The sequence below is a fragment of the Amphibalanus amphitrite genome, unplaced genomic scaffold (assembly GCF_019059575.1).
Source record: "Amphibalanus amphitrite isolate SeventyFive unplaced genomic scaffold, NRLGWU_Aamphi_draft 000573F_arrow, whole genome shotgun sequence".
NCBI classification, from domain to species: Eukaryota; Metazoa; Arthropoda; class Thecostraca; order Balanomorpha; family Balanidae; genus Amphibalanus; species Amphibalanus amphitrite.
Genome location: NW_024882067.1, coordinates 286,488 through 305,356, shown reverse-complemented (window position 1 = coordinate 305,356; position 18,869 = coordinate 286,488). Strand labels below are relative to the sequence as shown.

Sequence of the window (18,869 nt, the reverse complement as noted above, 5' to 3'; positions counted from 1 at the left end):
CCACGGGCTTCAAACGTTGGAGGAATGGGCCTGAGGCATTCCGAGAGCATGATAATTCGTCGGCACACAAGGCTGCTGCGCAAGGATTGATGTCAGCGTCAAAGGAGCCGAAGCTTTTGAACATGAGCGACACGACAAAAAAGCAAATGAAAGTGGCCAGGAAGGGGCTAACGTGCATCGTGGAGGCCGTTCAATTCATCGCCGCCCAAGCAAGGCCCTAAAACAGGTTGGACGAACTTTTCTACCAAAAATGTACTAGAATAGCGCACGAGTCAAAGCTATTTCCGTTGTTTCTTTACAAATATGTCGCAAACAAGCTTTTTCTGTCATAAATCATTATTTCGAAGTTAAGCAACCAGTTGCTATAAATTCGATAAGCAAACACTTATTTTTTATATAAAAGCCTAGCTGATATAGTCCAATTCTAGTCGAATAATCAAGTAGCTACTAAATTTTCCAGATGTGACACATATTGCGCACTTCGGACAAATTGCGTTGCTAGGGCGTTGCTAAGGACTCTTTCTCATGTTTTGCTGCCTGGTTTTTGTTAAATTGAAGTGAGATGGACAAGCTTTTTGATTTTTTTTCTGGTTTTCTAGGACCGTATCAATTATTTAACTTGACATACTGTTCTTGCTTTTTTATCCGAGGCTTTGTAGATTCTAGCGTGGAAATAAAGGGCGAGCAGGCCACAGGGGTAAATGCAATTCGACTGATAGTGAAATAAAAGGTAGAAGTGTCTGTTCCATTAGAAATTAAATGTGATGTGATGGAACATGAAGCAACAGGATCAGACGCAAGAACCACCAATTAAGAACCCAGAACCAGCAAGCGCCACGCAATCAAGAGCAGCCATGGTAACGTTTGATTAGCTTTCAGAAAACCTTGGAAGACGCCAGACTGAGACGTTGAGCAATCAAGAGATCTTACAAGACCAGTAGTTACTTGAAAACGAGAGCCGCCAGGAAAATCATTAGATTCTTTAATGGCAACACATTTCAACATCTATCTAGCAATGATTTGCACCAGCGAGGTGTTATCATTGTGTTTTGTGTCTGTATCCCTAACTGCTCAAAAAATATTTGTCAATAAATAAACAAACAAATAATGCGTCTTTTTCTACTGAAAGTATGTCCTCCAAGTGGCAGGGGATGAATAATAGAAGGTACCTACCTAATTAATTGTCATCTATTCATTCAATTCATAGGCAATTCAGGGCATCGATCGGCAGCGCCCCTATGGTACTGCGGATCGTCGATGGGTTTCTTGATGACTCCGACTCTGACTCAGACTTTCAAAAATCAACTCTGACTTTGATTTCAAATGTCGGCTCTGACCGACTCCGACTCCACAGCCCTAGCAGGTCTACGGAGGCAATGGATTTTTGGTGACTCCGACTCCGACTCCGACTCTGGCTTTCAAAATCGACTCTGACACTGACTCTGGTCAGAACTGTCGACTCCGACCGACTACAACTCCGACTACGGAATCCTGAAAGGTCTGCGGAGGGGATCGAATTTCGGTGACTGACTCAGACTCCAGCTTTTAAAATCGACTCTGACTCCGACTCGACGACTCAGGTCAGAACTGTCAACTCCGACCGACTTCATGACTCCGACTCCGGAGCCCTACTGGCAGCTATCACGCCAGGGAGCTGCAAATCGTATGTTCCGTGGCGGTTTATGGCATAAAGTCGATAATGCGGCTGAATCGCACTATGAAACACCCTTATTGGCTGCAAGAACCACGAAAGTTAGCGCATCACCACTGGAAAACGTGACAAGTTATCGATTAATTGGCCCTGGATTTGGACAAATAACATGTTGATGATCATATTAGCACACATTCACATTATCATCTATCTCAAGGTTGCCCTTCAGGCGGCTCTAAACTATGGCAATTTCCCTATCTTCAACATGTAAATGCCCTCGGGCGTCCTCGTGGTGACGTAGGCATGGGAGTGCCAGGTTGGTAGGAACTAGACTTCGACGCCCCCTGCGCCCAAGGACTACCATTCCGTAGGCGACAGGAGGATTCTGGAAACTTCATGCAAACCCTGCATTTGATCAGTAAACACGAGCCCGACCTCCAGCAATGGCTGAACCAAGCTGGCCAAAGTTTTACATCCCATCACATCCAAGACGAAATATTGCGCCTTTGCGCGGCTGCTCTGGAGGAGGAGCTGCTCAAGGAGATAAGGAGCAGTGACGCGTTCGGTATCATACTGGACGAAACTGCTGACATTTCTAGACGGGAGCAGGCAGCTTTCTGCTTCCGTTACGTCGACGATGATCTCGCGATCCATGAGGCCTTTTTGGGACTATATGAGCTCCCCGACACTAAAGCAGCCACCCTGCATGCAGTCCTCAAAGATGTTCTTACCCGGTGTCAGCTCGATATCGGCAAACTTCGGGCTCAATGTTACGATGGAGCTGCGAATATGTCCGGCTCCTTCAACGGTAAGAATTATGGAAACAATTCGCCAGTGTGCAATTTTAAAACTGACCAGCTATTCTGCATTATCATGAATATTTCTCTTATTGACATTGCCATCAGCCATGTGACCAACCAGTTATGATCTTTACCTAACCTTTCACCTTCAACTTAACATTTACCTTTCGTCCTCTTATCTTTTTTGTCAAGATGGTTAATGAGTGATTTTAGAATTGTGTAAGGTAAAAGGCTCTTTTTCTGAAGGGCTTAGAAGCCACCGCCTATCAAAGTCGACTTCGTTAAAATGTGAAATTTTCAAATTAGAGAAAGAAAAAGCCGTCTGATGCATACAAATTGCGTTTTGTGGTCATCTTTCTCCAAGTTTTCAATCGGAATGGGAATAAAATGGTGTCTTTTTCAGGTCTGCAGGCACTGGTGAAGGCGGAACAGCCGTCCGCCGTCTTTGTGCATTGTGCGGCACACAGACTAAACCTCGTTGTACAGGACTCGTTCTCCACCGTCCGAGAGCTGCGCGATGTCCTCCATCAGCTGGGTCGTCTCGTGGAGTTTGTTCGTGACTCACCAAAACGGCTGGCCGGTTTTGCAGCCAAGCAGCCCAGCACAGCACTCCGTCTCTTGTGTCCAACACGATGGACATGTCGCGAGGCATCGGTGCGCTCAGTGCTCAGGTGCTATCATGAACTGATCGAATATCTTGAGGAGCTTGCTGCTGACACGAGAGCAAGCACCGAGGCAAGCAGCACGGCCAGTGGCTTCGCGAAGGAGATCACCTCCTTCTCCTTCTACTTCGTCGCTTCACTCGCTCTGAAGCTACTTGATGCCATCACGCCTGTCATCAAGGCCGTGCAAGGCACACGAACTGACCTGCAGCAAGGGCTCGCCATGGTCCGTGCGCTGCAAGAAACTCTTGCCGGGCAGCGCAACCGCTTCGATAGCTTCTGGGAGCAAGTTACTCGGGACGCCAAGGATGCCGGTGCAGATGAACCGATTCTGCCTCGCTCAAGACGGCCGCCGAGACGTCTCGACGATGGGGCCGCTCCTCATGTTGACAGCAGCCCGAAGGATAGGTACAGGCGACTGTACATCGAAGGGCTGGATGCAATCGGCTCTTCGCTACAGACACGTTTCGGCATGACTGCTGACGCATCTGTTCTTGAAGAAGCTGAACGAGCTTTGACGTCAGGGAACCGCGAGCTGCTGGACAAGACAGCTGCCTTTTATGGGCTAGACTCATCTCGTCTCCGATGCCATGTCTAGTCTGTAGAGATCTAGTCTGTAGAGATGATGCATGACTACGCGGAATCACGCCAGATTTCGCTGAGCTGTCTGCAAGATGTACGCAATCTCCTGCAGTCTGACAGCAATGCCAAGAGTATGCTGACACAGGTGAAAACTCTCTTGAAACTCCTTCTCACTGCGCCGCTGACTTCGTGCACCGCCGAGAGGAGCTTTTCTATGCTGAGAAGACTCAAAAGCTGGCTCCGGTCCAGCATGACTCAGCAGCGACTGAACTCCGTTGCGATCTGCGCTGCATACCCAGAGGAGCTGCGGTCGCTGAGCGTGGATCGCATCGTCAACAGATTCATCCTCAGCAAGCCGGTAAGAAGCAAGTGGTTTGCAGCTGCTGAGGAAGTGTAAACTGCGGGGTGCCGCAAAGATGAAGCCGATCAGATCAACCAGTTTGTTCACTGCTTGCTGGCTCTGATGTCAATGACCCATGTTTGTGGTTTGAATCGCATGCGTATTGCTTCATACATCTTGCGTACGTTTTGCTCCAATTCCTCTGGAAAGCTCTTACGATGTTGGGCAATCTCGTCATTTCTGTTCAAACTGTTTTGAAGGCACAATAAAAGAAAAACTGAAAACGTGTCGCACAGACAGCACAATGGGTTTAAGGTGTGTGTGTGGTGTGAAATTGCACAAGCTACCGTGAAAAAAAGATTGACTTACAAGTTACAGCAGAACGCCTTTGCAGTCATGCCAAAAAATGTTATGCACATTGCACAATGCCAGATACGATGAACAAACGCATTTCATGCGACACAATGGGAGAGGGCCAGGGGCTCATAAGTCGTAACCATTGGCAAATGTTTTAGCATATCGTTTTTCCGACTATCGGTCACCGGCCGGGGTAACTTTTTCAAACATTCTCCACCCATGGGAAGCTCCGCCCCTGCTTGTCGATATAATGAGGAAAAATAAGTGCAAATGATCGCGCAAGAGAGTATCCTTAGCTCCCTAGCAACCACCTAGCAACCAGCCCCCACCAACAGAGGTGAAAAAATGTGCCAACTCTCCAACCGGTGTTGGAGACAGAGTCTCTCCAAAAAGGAAGGTTGTCGGAGACACAACCACTTTCAGTTTACCTATTCTCCTTTCTCGTTGTTGCTTCTAAGTTCTTCACATTTTTCTCTCATGCACGCAAAAATTTCAGATATATTGAATCTTACTTCATCACGAGAACTTCATAGCACTATCCATTGGCTGCTCCGGAGACACCGGAGACAAAAGGTGGCAAGAAGGTGATGACTCAGAGCCGGCCGCCGAATCCATAAAGACGATTCTCTTTGGCGCTTGCCGCTAAACTAGACCTTACGGCTGTCTCCGGAGACACGGAAAAATTTCAGTAGCGAAAACGTTAGCACGAATCTTGCGCACTTGTGACAACGCGGCGCAGCTTCTGAAAATGCCGTTGGGATCGTTGGGATAGAAGCGAGAGTAATGTGTTTGAAGCGACGGTAGATACCAGTTGAATCTACAAGGTAAGAGGAAATAGTGGAGTTTTAAAGCAAAAGTATATTATATATTGTAGAAAATCCATTGTGCCATTGATGTTTATTGGCTAATGCAGAAACGATCGTTTTTCTTTCATTTGTTTTATATTCCCATGGTTAACAGTTCAGAATTTAGGTCTGAGTGACTGAACTGAAGCATGACTGCATGTAAAGTTGGTGCAATACATTAATTGCTTTGTTATATCTACATATACTTTAAAAGGAAATATAAAGATAATGCTATCCCAAACATCATATTTGAACAGGTTGTGTATGGATTGTAAATCCTCTAAACTAGCAATCATTTATCTACATCTAAATATTTTACAATTAAATTGCTGAAATAAAATTCCTATCACTTAGGCAATAACCCGGTTTACATAGGGTTTGTTGCAAGCTTATATCTCCGTCCGTGATGTTGCAAAAGATGCCAATGGTGCTTCACAATTTACAAAATGATCCCCTCTAAATATTTGAAGACCACTGCATCGAAATTATCGCCAAATTAACAAGCTAGAGCCTCGTCAAAAATGCTATGTAAACCGGGTTAATCTTGCTGCTTTGATGACAGATGAAGACAGCAAAAGGAGCTCTAGCAGCACATTTGCTTATATCAGGTTGAGCTATGAGCAAAACAATTACCATTTCTCCTTAAAAACTAAATTTATTCACAACTTCAGAAGCAGGCTGAAATGATCAGACAACCTGAAGTGATGTCTGTTGTTGATTGTACTTCCATTCTTTGAATTCTTTAAGGATTCAAAATAAATTAAGTCATTAGTAGGTAAGGTATTCATAAATCATAGGTTTGTAATTTATAAGGCTTGATGTTTGGACTTCAGAAATAGTCTCTTGTCTTATAGCATCAGCCCATGATGCCTAAAACTTGTGTCTATGTACATACTACATACCTACTCATTTCACAATAAAAATGGTTTGATATTTGCAGATTATAGTGAAGAGCCTCAATGCAGGCCAACAACAAGCATTTGCCTGTAGTATGGGGACTATTCCTGACCTTTCTGTTGGAGATGAGGAGCAAATGCTGCAAAGTCATCATTTTGCAAATAGGAAGGTATTCAATCTTGGTGGTTAAAGAGGCACCCATCTGGCACTTTTCAGGTAAGGTCAGGGAGCAGTTTACATAACTATGTGCGTGCATCTCAATGATTGAAACAACCAAAGCCTGACATTGGTGCTTTTTATTGTAATAATGCTATTTTCATTTTGGTTTATTTTCATACCAGCATCTTCATGGCAGATTCAGCATTTATTTATAATTGTGTTTGTCAATTTTGCTTTAAAATAGTAGGGATATGCGATATGACGTTCTCATTATCTATGCTAAGTTCATTTGAGTAACCAATTCAATCTCTTTCATTTCTTCATTTCTCTACCCTACCCCCTGCCAACGGTGGCCATGGCCATGGCGGCTGATGGCCTCGGGCCGGCAGCAGCGCCACCTGCTTTGAAAATCGGACCCCGAAGGACGCCCGGCCCCCGGCCCGGCCGGCGGACGGACCGGGCGACCGGACGGCGGGGGAGGGAGGGGAAGGGTGTCCCGGCGACGGCAGCATTGAAATAGACTAACAAAATTCTTAAGAAACACTTAATCTCGAATATTCGGGAGACATTTTAAGGCAGGCGTGACGTTATTCAAATAAGACTCGCTTTTTATTGGAGAATTGGTAGGCAATAGGCATTTGCACGTTACTCATTCATTACCCTTCTGTTTTGAAATAATAACCGGTCATTATGACCATAAGTACGGTATTAGCCTGCTTTGTCTGTCTTGGGTATACACCAAAATGTTGGAAGCCTAGCTAGTAGCTAACGTAAATTTCTTCTTAATTCCAACGATTTGTTTGAACAATAGTCCTTTCAAAAGCTGACACTTGCGTCCGGCTTTGAACTAGTTTAAAATATAAACATTCAGATTTCATAAGTATTACTGATGCAACAAAATAAGTTAAACATTTTCATTACCTTGCCTATATGTATGTAGATGAAACAGAGCAGCCGCCAACACCCACGTCCAGCCGATCTCCTCACAGCCTCCACACTGCTGCCCATTGCCCAAGGACCGACCGTAACATCTGTGTGCCATAAAATGGAACAACGGCGTCTTTCATCAGGCGGACCCCAATACGGACGCCACGCGGATCATCATCATCATCATCATCATCATTTATTTCGGATTCTTCCATAGCATGGTTTTTCAGATATCCACGTCATTTACATGGCAGTAAAAACACAATAAAGCACAGTACATATCTCACACACAGCGTCTAAAAGCTCGTCCGCGTCCAAGCTGCACGCGCTCACTCACACTTCAACTCATTCACACTGGCTTTGAACGCCCTAAAGTCCGGAGAACACCGTACTGCTGCTGGCAGCTGGTTCCATTCTCTAGTGGCTCGACAAAGGAATGAGCGACGCGCAAACTCAGTCTTGACACGAGCAGTCTCTAGCACACGGTTGTTGGTTGCACGTGTTGTGCGGCACGACACATCAGACCGGTCAGTGATGAGACTGCGGAGCAGCATCGGTGCGTTGGCGTCATGAAGTAGTTTGTACAAAATCAGTACATCACGCTCAGTCACAAGCTCGTCTATACGGTGCCAATGTAGGGCTCTAAGCGCCGCTGACACGCGATCACGGTGCGCTAGGTCCGCTACTATACGGGCACCAAAGTTGACGGCCTTCTGAATTCGCTTCAGCTGGGTGTTGGCGCAGCCGCCCCATACCGCTGAACAGTAGCGTATGTGGGGGAGCACCAGCGACTCGATCAGCATCTGTCTCACATCTCGCGGCACACGGTATCGAATTCGGGCTAGAGCGATGAGCGTGCTGTAGCACCGCTGCACGACCTTAGACACATGCTTTTCCCATGTCATGTTCGTATCTAATATAACGCCCAGAATTTTGACACACGGGACTGGAGTGATAGTCGCATTACCGATGGTCACAGAAAAATCGTTAGTGTGCTGTCTACGTGATTTAATGATAATCAGCTCAGTCTTCGATGGGTTTAATTTCAGTCTGTTCTGAGTGTACCAGTGCATAGCAGCAGCGAGGGTGGCTTCGATGCGGTTTTTCAGGTTCTGGTGGTTATGAGGCAGATCAGAATCCAAGAACTGCGCGTCGTCCGCATACATCACTAGCCTGCCATGCGGGATGTGCTGAGGCAGGTCATTAGTCAGCAGCGTAAACAACACAGGGCCCAAGATGGAGCCCTGGATGACGCCGTGTGACACTGACAGAGCCTGCGGTGACCCTCCTCTTACAGTCTGTGTCCGTCCGCTCAGCCAGGCACGAAACCACCTCTGGTCTATCCCATACCACCCCAGCTTCTCCAGGAGACGGCCGTGCTCGACGCTGTCAAAGGCTTTAGATGTATCTGCCATTACCAGTGACGTCATACGTCCACTGTCGATGTTGTTGACGGTATATGTGACAGCATCGAGCAGGGCCGCCTCCGTGGATTGGCCGGGGCGGAAGCCGTACTGCTCATCGCACAGAACACCATGACTCAGTAGATAGTCCGTTAGCTGTGTACACACAAGACGCTCACAGAGTTTCTCGACGGCAGACAGTATCGAAATGGGGCGGTAATTGTTTGGGTCGGTAACATCTCCTCCCTTGTGCAGTGGGATGACATCAGCCACGCGCCAGGCGGGGGGCAGCTCACATGTGGTGATACAGCTGTTTATAACGTGCAGTAGATGTGGACCCACAACACTGAACGTCATCTTCAGCATCGGCACAGTGATGCCGTCAGATCCGCTGGCCTTCGATGGTCCCATCCGCTTCAGAGCGGCCGAGAGTTCAGGCAGCGTGGCCGGCCTCGGGGTGAACGCACCGCTGCAGACTCTCGGTGGCCGCGGCGGCAGCGTCTCCCCAGTGTCGGCCGCCGCCAGGCTGTCAGCCACGGCGGCACCGACTGATGCGAAGTGCTGGTTGAGTCGGTCGAACCACGCTGGCTGGGAGTTGGAGATGGCGTCGGGTTTTGGCTCAGATTTCCGGGAGGAAATAAGATATTTGCGGATTTCCTTCCAAGTGGTGGGCTTAGAGCGGCGGTATGACGTCAGAAAATATGCTGAGCAGGCGCGATGCTGTGCTACCTTGACAGCATTTCGGCAGAGACGATACTGACGGTCATTTTCTTCGCACGGTGCTCGCTCCTTTTCAGCACGCGCCCTGTCTCTGGCGTCCATGGCGTCTCTCACGCTGTCATCCGACATCCACGGCATCGGCCTATGACGCACCTGGATCTGTTTCAGCGGCATGTGCTGGTCGATAATGGGGTCCCACACCGCTTTCCATGCCGCCCACTTGGCTGTGGTGCTGGCGGCTTGGTAGACGGGTGACCAGTCAGCTAGCAGCAGGTCCAGGCACAGTGCGTCCTGGTTCAGCTGCCTTGTGGATCTGACGGTGATGACCCTGCGCTGCTGGTGAGGTTTAATGCCTCTCACAGATGCAGTCACCAGGTCGTGGTCGCTGATGTTGACCGGAGTCACCTCTGCGTCCGTCGTCAGCTCGGGGCTGTTGGTGATGATGTGGTCTATCAGAGTGGCATTAGACCCGGGGCGCGTTGGAGTGGTTATCAGCTGGCTGAGTGAGAGATCGTTCAGAAGCTGCACGTATGATGCTACTCCTGCCTTGGTAGGCCGGAGGACGTCAAAGTTGGTATCTCCAAGAGCGTACACCGGCTTGTCCTTGGCCAGGACGTAGGTGAGTTGATCTCGAAGGGCGTCGATAGCCGGTACTGCAGCTGCGCTCGGTGGCCGATAGATGGCGCCGACTATCAGTGCCCGCCTGCCGTTCAGCTGCAGCCACAGCGTCTCTAGCAGTGACCCAGCTCCTGGGACAGTGACCGGCTCAACCGTCAGACAGCTGCGGTGGATGATAGCCACGCCGCCGCCCGTCCGTCCCGTCCGGTCTCTGCGGACGATGCTGTACCCTGGGAACAGCAGCGTGCTGCTGTCCATGGCGTCGGTCAGCCAGCTCTCACTGAGACACAGAAAGTCCAGGCTCTGCGTCTGTAGGAGGTGATTGATGTCGTCCAGGTGACGTGTCAGCGATCTGACATTCAGATGTCCGATCTTCAGCTGCGGCGCGGCGTCGGCAGCCCGACTCTCGCCCGCTCGGCGCGTCTGTCGGAGTGTCAGCCGCGGCGGCACCGTCAGACACCGGCTGGGCTCCGTCACAGCCGCGGAGGCCGGCGTGACACGCATGTCGTCGCCACGGGCCGTCACGCGGACGGGAATCGGCCGGCAGGATTTACGACCAGCTCTGACTCCCCTCCTCCGCGCGCCTCTCCGGATGCCGAGCTGCGTCAGCCGCGCCCGCACTGGCTCGGGTAGACTGGTGGTCGTCTGTCGCAGTCTCAGTAGCTCCTGTCGCGTATAGATGTCGCTAGTGTCGACCGCCGGTGACCTGACCTCCACGTCGGGCCAGCTGTTCGCCTCATACATCGTGCCACAATCAGCTGACTGGAGCGGTCGGTACGAGTTCAAGGTCACCGGCGGCAGCTCGGCTCCAGCGGTGACAGCCTCTCGGATGTAAACAAACTCAGAGCGAGGCGAAGCTGGCGCGGTGAGCAGTGACTTCTCCAAGGGCGTTACGTTGCTCCAGGTAAGCAATATTGCAAATATTGCAGCACACAACCAAAAGCTGGTGTTCAGCAACATTCTGGTGCCTACTTACCGGTGATTAACACATTATATACACGATCGTCCGTAATCGAACGCTTGGTACAGGGCCACTGTCGCATGGCTTAGTTCGATTTTGTCTGGTCTGATACAAGTTCTACAAGCATTGGCAAAACATCGGTGCAATAGCTATGAGCTCATGTCTCGATTCAAGGATGAGGGTGAAAGCCAGTAGCGAAATCCCAGGTGCAGTAATAAGTACAAATATACACTTCGCATTTTTGCTCGAGACATTCGTGACAGCTAAGTTTCAAATGCTGGCAACATATCAACACTGCCAGTCTTCCAGTGGGTATTGGTGGGCCCAGATGGCAGAAATATATATTTTGACGGTATTAAAGGTGACGCACTACCCAAAAAGCAGCCCTGAATTCCAAAACCTTACATTTCCACTTTTTAATGTTTTTTTGTGTGCTTTTGAAAATACTCCACCTTTCTTCTACCGAAACTTGGTTGTCTTTCATAGCTAAAAAAAAAGCTGGAAAGGTTGAATAGATAAAGGCTTTTCGTGTAAAAGTTTTCGATTTCTCTGGAGACAGAGTCAGTATGCTAGTTCATTCAGTTGGAGACAGCCTAGACATTTTTTTCACCTCTGCCCACCAAATCTCATCTGGCAAAGGAGTTCAAGCCCCTGTGATGCAATTCATAGCAACCGAGCGTCCCTAGCAACCGTAATTAAGGACATGACACCTTCAGTAAACGACAGCCTCTAGTATTTGAGGCTCTTATTTTAGCGAATGGGCAACGGATTGGAAATAAATCGGCCCTCATTCCACTTGCCATACCGATGCAATAGGCTAATAATTCCTCACTTTAATTTTGTAGGAAGGTTTATACCTAAATATCTAAATCTATGCAGGTGTCGAAATCGACAAAACGTAAGTTGAACTTGCAGGTTTGTTGGAAAATATTTACGTAGTCACTAGTTAGGTACAGCCCACCGCTAAAGTAATGTAGGGTTTTACCAATCTCAACGATTGGCTTTGACTGGCGATTGTTTAATGCGGAAGGATCGAAAAGAAGATGTCAATAGCTAAAATTGCAGCTGCAAGGGTGACGATACATATAAGCTACATTCAAAGTTTCATTGTAGTCTGGCTAATCGTTCCTAAGCTGCAGAAGCAGAACCAAGGCCGTATAAGAGAGGTAGAATCATCCCGCAATTTCCAATGGACCGGTCGCTAAGCATTAGCGTAACGTCACTGGTGGAGACCGCGCGGCGCCCGGCTCCAAGCCGGATGTACGTCAGGTACATTTGGCACCTTATCGTTGTTATTACTGAACGTAACGACAACTAATGACTCTTAATAACTTTTTTACCCACCTAAAGCTGATTTCCTTGCCGATACATTGCCGACCCGAGCCCCAGGGTTGACGATCGTGGGATATGGGTCGGATGGGCGACCTCGCGACGGGAGAAGGAACGATTGCAATTGTTGTGTCCCGCACCGCCGATTGCATTCTCTATCTGCACCCGGGGGGGGGGGGGGGGGGAGGGGCAGGGGGAACGTGCCCCCATCGGATCAGGGGGCCTCTCGGGCCCGAGGGGCCCTGCGACGCCGATTGGCGGCTGAGGGTCCACGCTGGCATTTTTGACTCAGAAGGGCCCCACGGGGCTCGAAAGAACACCTTATGTGCTCCGAATAGCCACACTTCTCTCCATAAGAGCCACACACCGGCTTTTTATTGTTCCTTGTCGGCATTTGAGGGCCCCTTGCCGGCCTCTCAGGGCCCATTGGGGACCTGAGGGCTACTTGCCGGCCTCTGAGGGCCCTTACCGGCCTATCAGGGACCAGCACTCAGCAGCTCCAAGGGTTCCATACACGCCTGTGATGACCCCCTAAACCAATGGTTGAAGGCCCCCACAACGGCGCCTGCGAGGGCCCTCACCGGCGGCTGTGAAAGCCCCAAACCGGTGCCCAGCTGAGGGCCCCACACTGCCACCCCTGATTTCAACCGGCACCCCTGAATGAAGTTCCAAAGGCCCAAATCAGTGCCCAATCAGGGCCCATATATCGGCGGCTCTGAGGGCTCAACGCCGGAGCCTCTGACGGCCTAAGACGGGACCTTCGCATCGGACGGCCACTCACCGGTGACTTTTGAGGGCCCCACACCGACGTCTCTGAGGGCCCCACTGGCGTCTGAGTGTACCTTGCTGGTCTCTAAGGACTCCACAGGGCGCCCGAAGGCACCGCACACCTCTTGGGAGCCCCTTGTCGGTCTCTGAGAGCCCCTGTCGGCTTATAAAGGGTTCGAGCCAGCAGCTCTAAGGGTCTCACACCCGACTGTGATGACCCCACACGGCAGTGTCTCTGAGGGCCCACAATGGCAACTGCGAGGACCCTCACCGGCGCCTCTGAGGGCCCACAGCGGCACCTCTGGGGCCCCGCACCAATGACTCTGAGGGCCTCACACCGGTACCTACCTGTGGGCTGTGAGGGCCCACACCAGTGCCTCCAAAGGCGTCATAACCGGCGGCCCTGAGGGCACTACACCGGTGATTTTTGGGGGCCTGCCGAAGGCACAACACAGTCCCTTAGTCTCGCTGAGTTTCTGTCCCAATCCCATACCGGCTTCTATCCCAATTCCGGCTCAACTAATTAGCAGCCCCCCCCCCATGGGTCAGCGGCGCCGCGCCGGTGTCGGTGCCGGGGGCCAGCGCCATCGGGGCGGCAGTCGGCCGCGCGCACTCAATGGTTAGCGCTTAGCACCGGCGGCTAGCGCACGCCCGGTGTGTTATCGGCCGTGAGCCGCTCCAAAACGGCTGCAGCTGGTCGATATAGGCAGTAAGCAAGTGAGGAGATGCAGGCAGGGGGCTGTCATCCCGGGACCGCCCGTGTATTATTCGCCAATCAGCTTAACACTACCGGTGACGTCACTGGAGGACCGCCAATCGGGGCCGGCCGGCCGGCCGGCCGGGCCCGTAGAAGGCCAAACGCAGACGTTTTCAGAAAAGCGTAAGCCGTATAGATACAGTGGTGGATGGATTTTTGCTGTGATTCGGCTCTCCAAGAGTGCGTCAGGGTACGAGGACCCGGACAAAGGTCATGGTGAACCGGCATGCATCTGATAAAATCCGCTCACCACTTAGCAGCCGACTTCGACCCTTCACCCTCGTTGTGATAGATAAGCTAAAATTATAGGCCAGTTCCTCTGGTCAGCAACTTGAGATTCCAACTTCAACTTTTCTGCCGGTTTATTACTCTAAAGCACTGTGGCGGTTCAACGTTCAACTCCAAGGTGTCACGACACACTGCAGCGGCAACACGGCGACAGATGGATCCAGACTGACTAGAAAGGATAAAAACAAAACGAAATCGGCTCGGTGAAAAAATGGAAGCATTACATCACTAACAAAAAGTGATGGATTCAGGACGGGGGCGGGCAAATAGAGGAAAGTTTTACTGGGTGAGGAAAGGTAGGGTACATCAACACGGGTCACGGGTGAAGGTAAAAAAGGTAAGAGGCTACTAATCACAACACACTCCCCACTCGAAATCGAGCGCACGACCGATTTCGAAAAACAAACTAAACGATGAATACGACAAAAGGCACAGCACTCTGCGATAGTTCGCGGCGACGTAACTCGTCCCGATCACTGCACCGGTACGACTCAGTCCGACTCAGTCCGCCGCCTCAAGCAGGAACAGGCGGCTGACAGGGCGGCGAGTGCTCCGCCCGCGCAGGCTGATGACGGCGGCCCTCACGTGGCCGTCCGGTCCCGCCAGCAGCCGCGTCACTCGCGCCACAGGCCACCGGCCGCGCGGCCTCTCACTGTGGACTAGCACCACGTCTCCCACGCGCGGTGTACGGCTAGGTCGTCCACGGGGCGAGACGCTCCAGCAGCGGAGAGCGTTGCGGTACTCATCACACCACCGCCGGATCAGATGGTCGCAGACCCGCTTTTGGTGACGCCAGGCCCTGCTGATGGAACACTCTTTCAATGTTGGGCACAAGACACCGTCTATGCTCGTCACGCCGAAAAGCAGGTGGGCGGGGGTAAGGAGATCTTCACCATCGCCCTGGGTGAGGGGGCGCAGGTTTATGAAAAAAGCGAGCTCATACATCGTGGCAGACAACTCCTCAAACGTCAGGTGGCACTGATGTAGGGTGATGCGAAGAGCCTTCTTTGTCACGCCCACCAAACGCTCCCAGTACCCTCCCCACCAGGGGGCAGCCTCAGGGATGAACTTCCACGTTACCGACCGGGGTAGGTGGCCAAGCAAGGCCCGGAACGTCCGAGCGTTGTCGCTGTACACCAGAGCTGGCGTCCCTCGGATGGCGCAGAACCGTCTCAGCGCCAGGATCACGTCAGCGGTGGCCTGTGAGCGAACAAGCTCTAAGTGCACAGCGCGGGAAGTGGCACATGTTATCAAAAGCACCCACACTTTTGCCTGGCTCTGATCAACGTACAGTGGGCCGAAAAAATCGACACCGACTTTGGCAAATGGACGGCTCGGCTGTGTCCTGAAGTTAGGCAGTGCTCCCTCAGGTGATCGGTACGGTACGCATCGGTAACGACGGCATCGGCGACAGGTTTCAACGATTCGACGCACCGTGCGTCTCCTCACCGCGTACTCAGCAGTCAGCAGGGAGAGGGTTACCCGCGTCCCCTGGTGGAAGCAGAGGCGGTGCGCGTCATCGACAATCAGAGTGGTGACATGGGCCAGGTCGGGCAGCACAGGTACAGCCCGCTCCCCACTGCGCAGCGTCGCCTCCAGCACGCCATCGTCACTTAGCTGTGGATGCAGCTTTTGAAGCGGTGAGCTGGCCGGCAGCAGTTTACCGGCACGTACGGCGTTGGTCTCCTCTCTGTAGGCACGGGCCTGTGCCTCTCTGATCCAGAAGCGGAGGCTCAGTCTCTTCTCCTCGGGCGTCAGCGGACCCGTCCGGCGCTCCTCCCTCGGTAGGCGGCTGTTGGTGACGAAACGGAACACCCACGCGAGCCTCAGCACAGCCTGTGTGAGGGTAGAACATGACGTAATGTCAAACGGTAGGGTCTCACTTGTGTCACTTCGCGTCGTCAGCAGGGTCAGCTTCAACGGGGGCTTCTGCAGCTTCACTTCACTGGTGGCCTCCTGAGACGGCTGCAGACTGTCGGCCTCGTCTGTCGGTCCACAGCAGATCCTGGTATCAGGTCCCTGTCGGAGAAATGTCGGTCCTCGCCACCACAGATCACACTTCTCCAGAGCGGTCATGGACATACCTCTCGTCCCCAGGTCGGCCGGGTTGTCTTGTCCTCTTACGTGGTGCCATTGCTCCGCTTGAGTCAACTGGAGGATGGTGGTCACTCTGTTCTGCACGAACAGCTTCAGCTTCTTCTTGCTTTTCAGCCAGAAGATGACGTCCATGGAGTCGGTCCAATAGACGACTTGTGGGCTCTCCAGACTCAACGCCTGTCTGACAAAGTCCATCAGCCTGGCGCCGATGAGGGCGCCCATCAGTTCAAGTCTGGGCACGCTGAGGGCGGGAGTCAGGGGCGCGAGACGAGATTTGGACATGAGCAGCCTGGACTCCCCACCCTGCACAGCGTAGATGACACAACAATACGCTTTCTTTGAGGCATCACAAAAGACATGGTAGGTGACGTCACAGTCATTCGTCAGCAGCGCGCGGGGGAACCATACAGTTCGGTCTGGTGCGTCTGTGAGCCATTCTGTTAGCTCCTCCTGTAGCTGTGGGGGCAGCTCCTCATCCCAGGTGACCGTGCATCCGACTCCCCACGTTCTCTGGAACAGAGACCTGCCGACAACAAGCCACGGAGAGAGTACACCGAGCGGGTCAAACGGCTTACTCAGCAGGGACAGCATCTCTCTCCTGGTCTTGGCCACATGGAAGCCAGGCACACTCACTGCGAGCAGGTCCGTGGCGGGGTTCCACAGAAGACCCAGAACGTTGGCCTCGCTGTCAGCGTCACCGGAGATGCGCCGCTTGTGCAACTCCATGCCTGCGTCGCGGAAGATCTCCTCCGCCCGCGACATGCTCGACTCAGCTTCGGCTCTGCTGCAGAAGGAGGTGCACACATCATCCATGTACAGGCCACATTGCAACTTCTCACACAGACCCGGTTCCTCCCCACAGTACAGGTCCAGGTGAACAGAGATAGTTTGCAGCAGCATGAATGGGGAACATGTTATACCGAACGGAACTCTGCGGAAACGAAGACGCTGTCCGTCCCACAGAAACTGTAGGTACTTTCGGTCCTCCTCGGATACCGAAACCTGGTGAAAGGCAGCACGTATGTCTGTCTGAGCTCCCACGGCGTCTCGTCTGAAGTTAAGCAGCACGGCAGGCAGACGTCTGAGCAGATTGCTTCCCGGCTCCAGGTAGTCATTCAGGCTGTGGCCAGTGGCGTCCCGGGCAGAGCCGTCGAAGACCACCCGCAGCTTTCCACCGCGCCAGATGCCGCGGTGCGGCAGGTAGAACCCTTGTAGGTCATCGTTGGGCGGCGTCTCGATCACGCCGGCTCTATACAGATCTTCCAGGTGTCTCTGGTACGCTTCCCGCTCGGGGACTGTGAGCCGTCCCTCCATGCGTCTGATCCGGGCTGCTGCTGAGCTGAGGTTAGAGAGGGGGCGATCATCAGACTTCCACAGTAGGTTCATTTCGTACCTCTGTTCGGCGTCACTCCACTTCGGCTTCATCGGTGATCTCTCGTCCTCGTCCCCGGAGATGCCGAGCGCCTCCACGCTCCAGAGCTGCTCCGGCTTGAAGTCTGGCGACGGAAGCCGGCAGCAACGGAGCGCGTACTTCACAGACGCGCAGTCCACCGGCTCGCAGTCCACCGGTGACCCATCTCGGCCGTGCAGCACGTAGCCGAACACAGTCTCCAGGGCCCTGAGATGGTCAGTCAGTTTCACCTGCTCCCACAACACAACTCTGTACATCAGGTCGGCGCCGATCAACACGTCCACCGGCCCACCCTCAAAATCATCAGCAAGCAGAAGATGCGGTGTAAATACGGCAGTAGGCGGTCGGGCGGGGGTCAGTTGGGAACAGAGACGATCAGTCTTCCAGAGATCGAAGACGTGAGGCTCCCCACCGTGACGGCTCCGCAGAGACAGCCTCACCTTCTCATACATCCTCGGCTCTTCGAGCCGCTCCTGGAAGCCCAGGCAGGCGAACACACCTCTCCCCACCGTGGGCAGACCGAGTAGCTCCGCTGCAGATGTCCTCACGTACGACGAGTCCGAGCCGCCGTCGAGAAGAACGCGAAGCTGGCAGGTACCCCGCGGTCCAGACGCCTCCACCAGAGCTGTCTGCATGTAACACAAGTTTTCGCATGCAGCAGGTCGGTCAGACGGAGCAGCCTCCAGCAGGCAAGCATCAGGTGAGCAGTGAGCGACAGCACACGGCGTCATATGCACGTCGGGCATAGCACAAGCGGTATTCACCCTAGCGGTAGTGCTGGATGATGGCACTAGCGGCTGTGGTGAGACTGGCGTTGGTAAGACTGGCTGTGGCACATCAACAGCGCAAGCAGCGGTGACATTCATGGCCTGGCGGGGAACAGCGGGCGACCAACCTGGACGTTGAGGTTGCTGACCAACTGGCGGTGGCGGTGGCAGATCTGGTAGGTAGCTCCCCTCGCGGCAGGGAGGCAGTTGCTGAGGACGGCTGTCCGCTCGGTGTGCGGGCGGCCGTCGGTCACGGGTACCAGCTCCGGGCTGGCGTCCTGGCTCACTGTGGAGACTGGTGTGGTGTCGCTCTCCACACACACGGCAGTTGGAGCTGCGGCAGTCACGAGCAAAGTGCGGCCCCAGGCACTGATAGCACAAACCAGCCCTCCTCACTACAAGCCATCTATCATCAACAGACATTCTCTGATAGTCAAGACACTTGCTCAGGCCATGTTTATCCTTTTTGCAAGCCACGCAGGTCCATGCAGCACTGGCAGGGGTTGTTCGGTTCCGACTCACCGCCAGCA

General features: G+C 52.5%; 1 protein-coding gene across 1 annotated transcript; it reads right to left on the bottom strand.

The window, feature by feature from the left end:
• Nucleotides 1–14,152: 14,152 nt before the first annotated feature.
• Nucleotides 14,153–16,593, bottom strand: LOC122394092. The gene is made up of 2 exons (XM_043390674.1): nt 15,739–16,593; nt 14,153–15,264 (listed from the first exon to the last, which is right to left on the bottom strand). Exons 1-2 carry the CDS (start codon nt 16,441–16,443, stop codon nt 14,566–14,568), a joined length of 1,404 nt encoding a protein of 467 aa, XP_043246609.1. The 5' UTR covers nt 16,444–16,593; the 3' UTR covers nt 14,153–14,565.
• Nucleotides 16,594–18,869: the final 2,276 nt, after the last annotated feature.

What these genes read in the sequence shown, in the direction of transcription:
- LOC122394092 (XM_043390674.1), bottom strand. Translation starts at nt 16,443, where the DNA reads ATGTCCAAATCTCGTCTCGCGCCCCTGACTCCCGCCCTCAGCGTGCCC. An exon ending in ACAGAGAGGAGACCAACGCC is followed by an intron (nt 15,265 to 15,738) that starts GTACGTGCCGGT and finishes GTTCGCTCACAG; the next exon opens with GCCACCGCTGACGTGATCCT.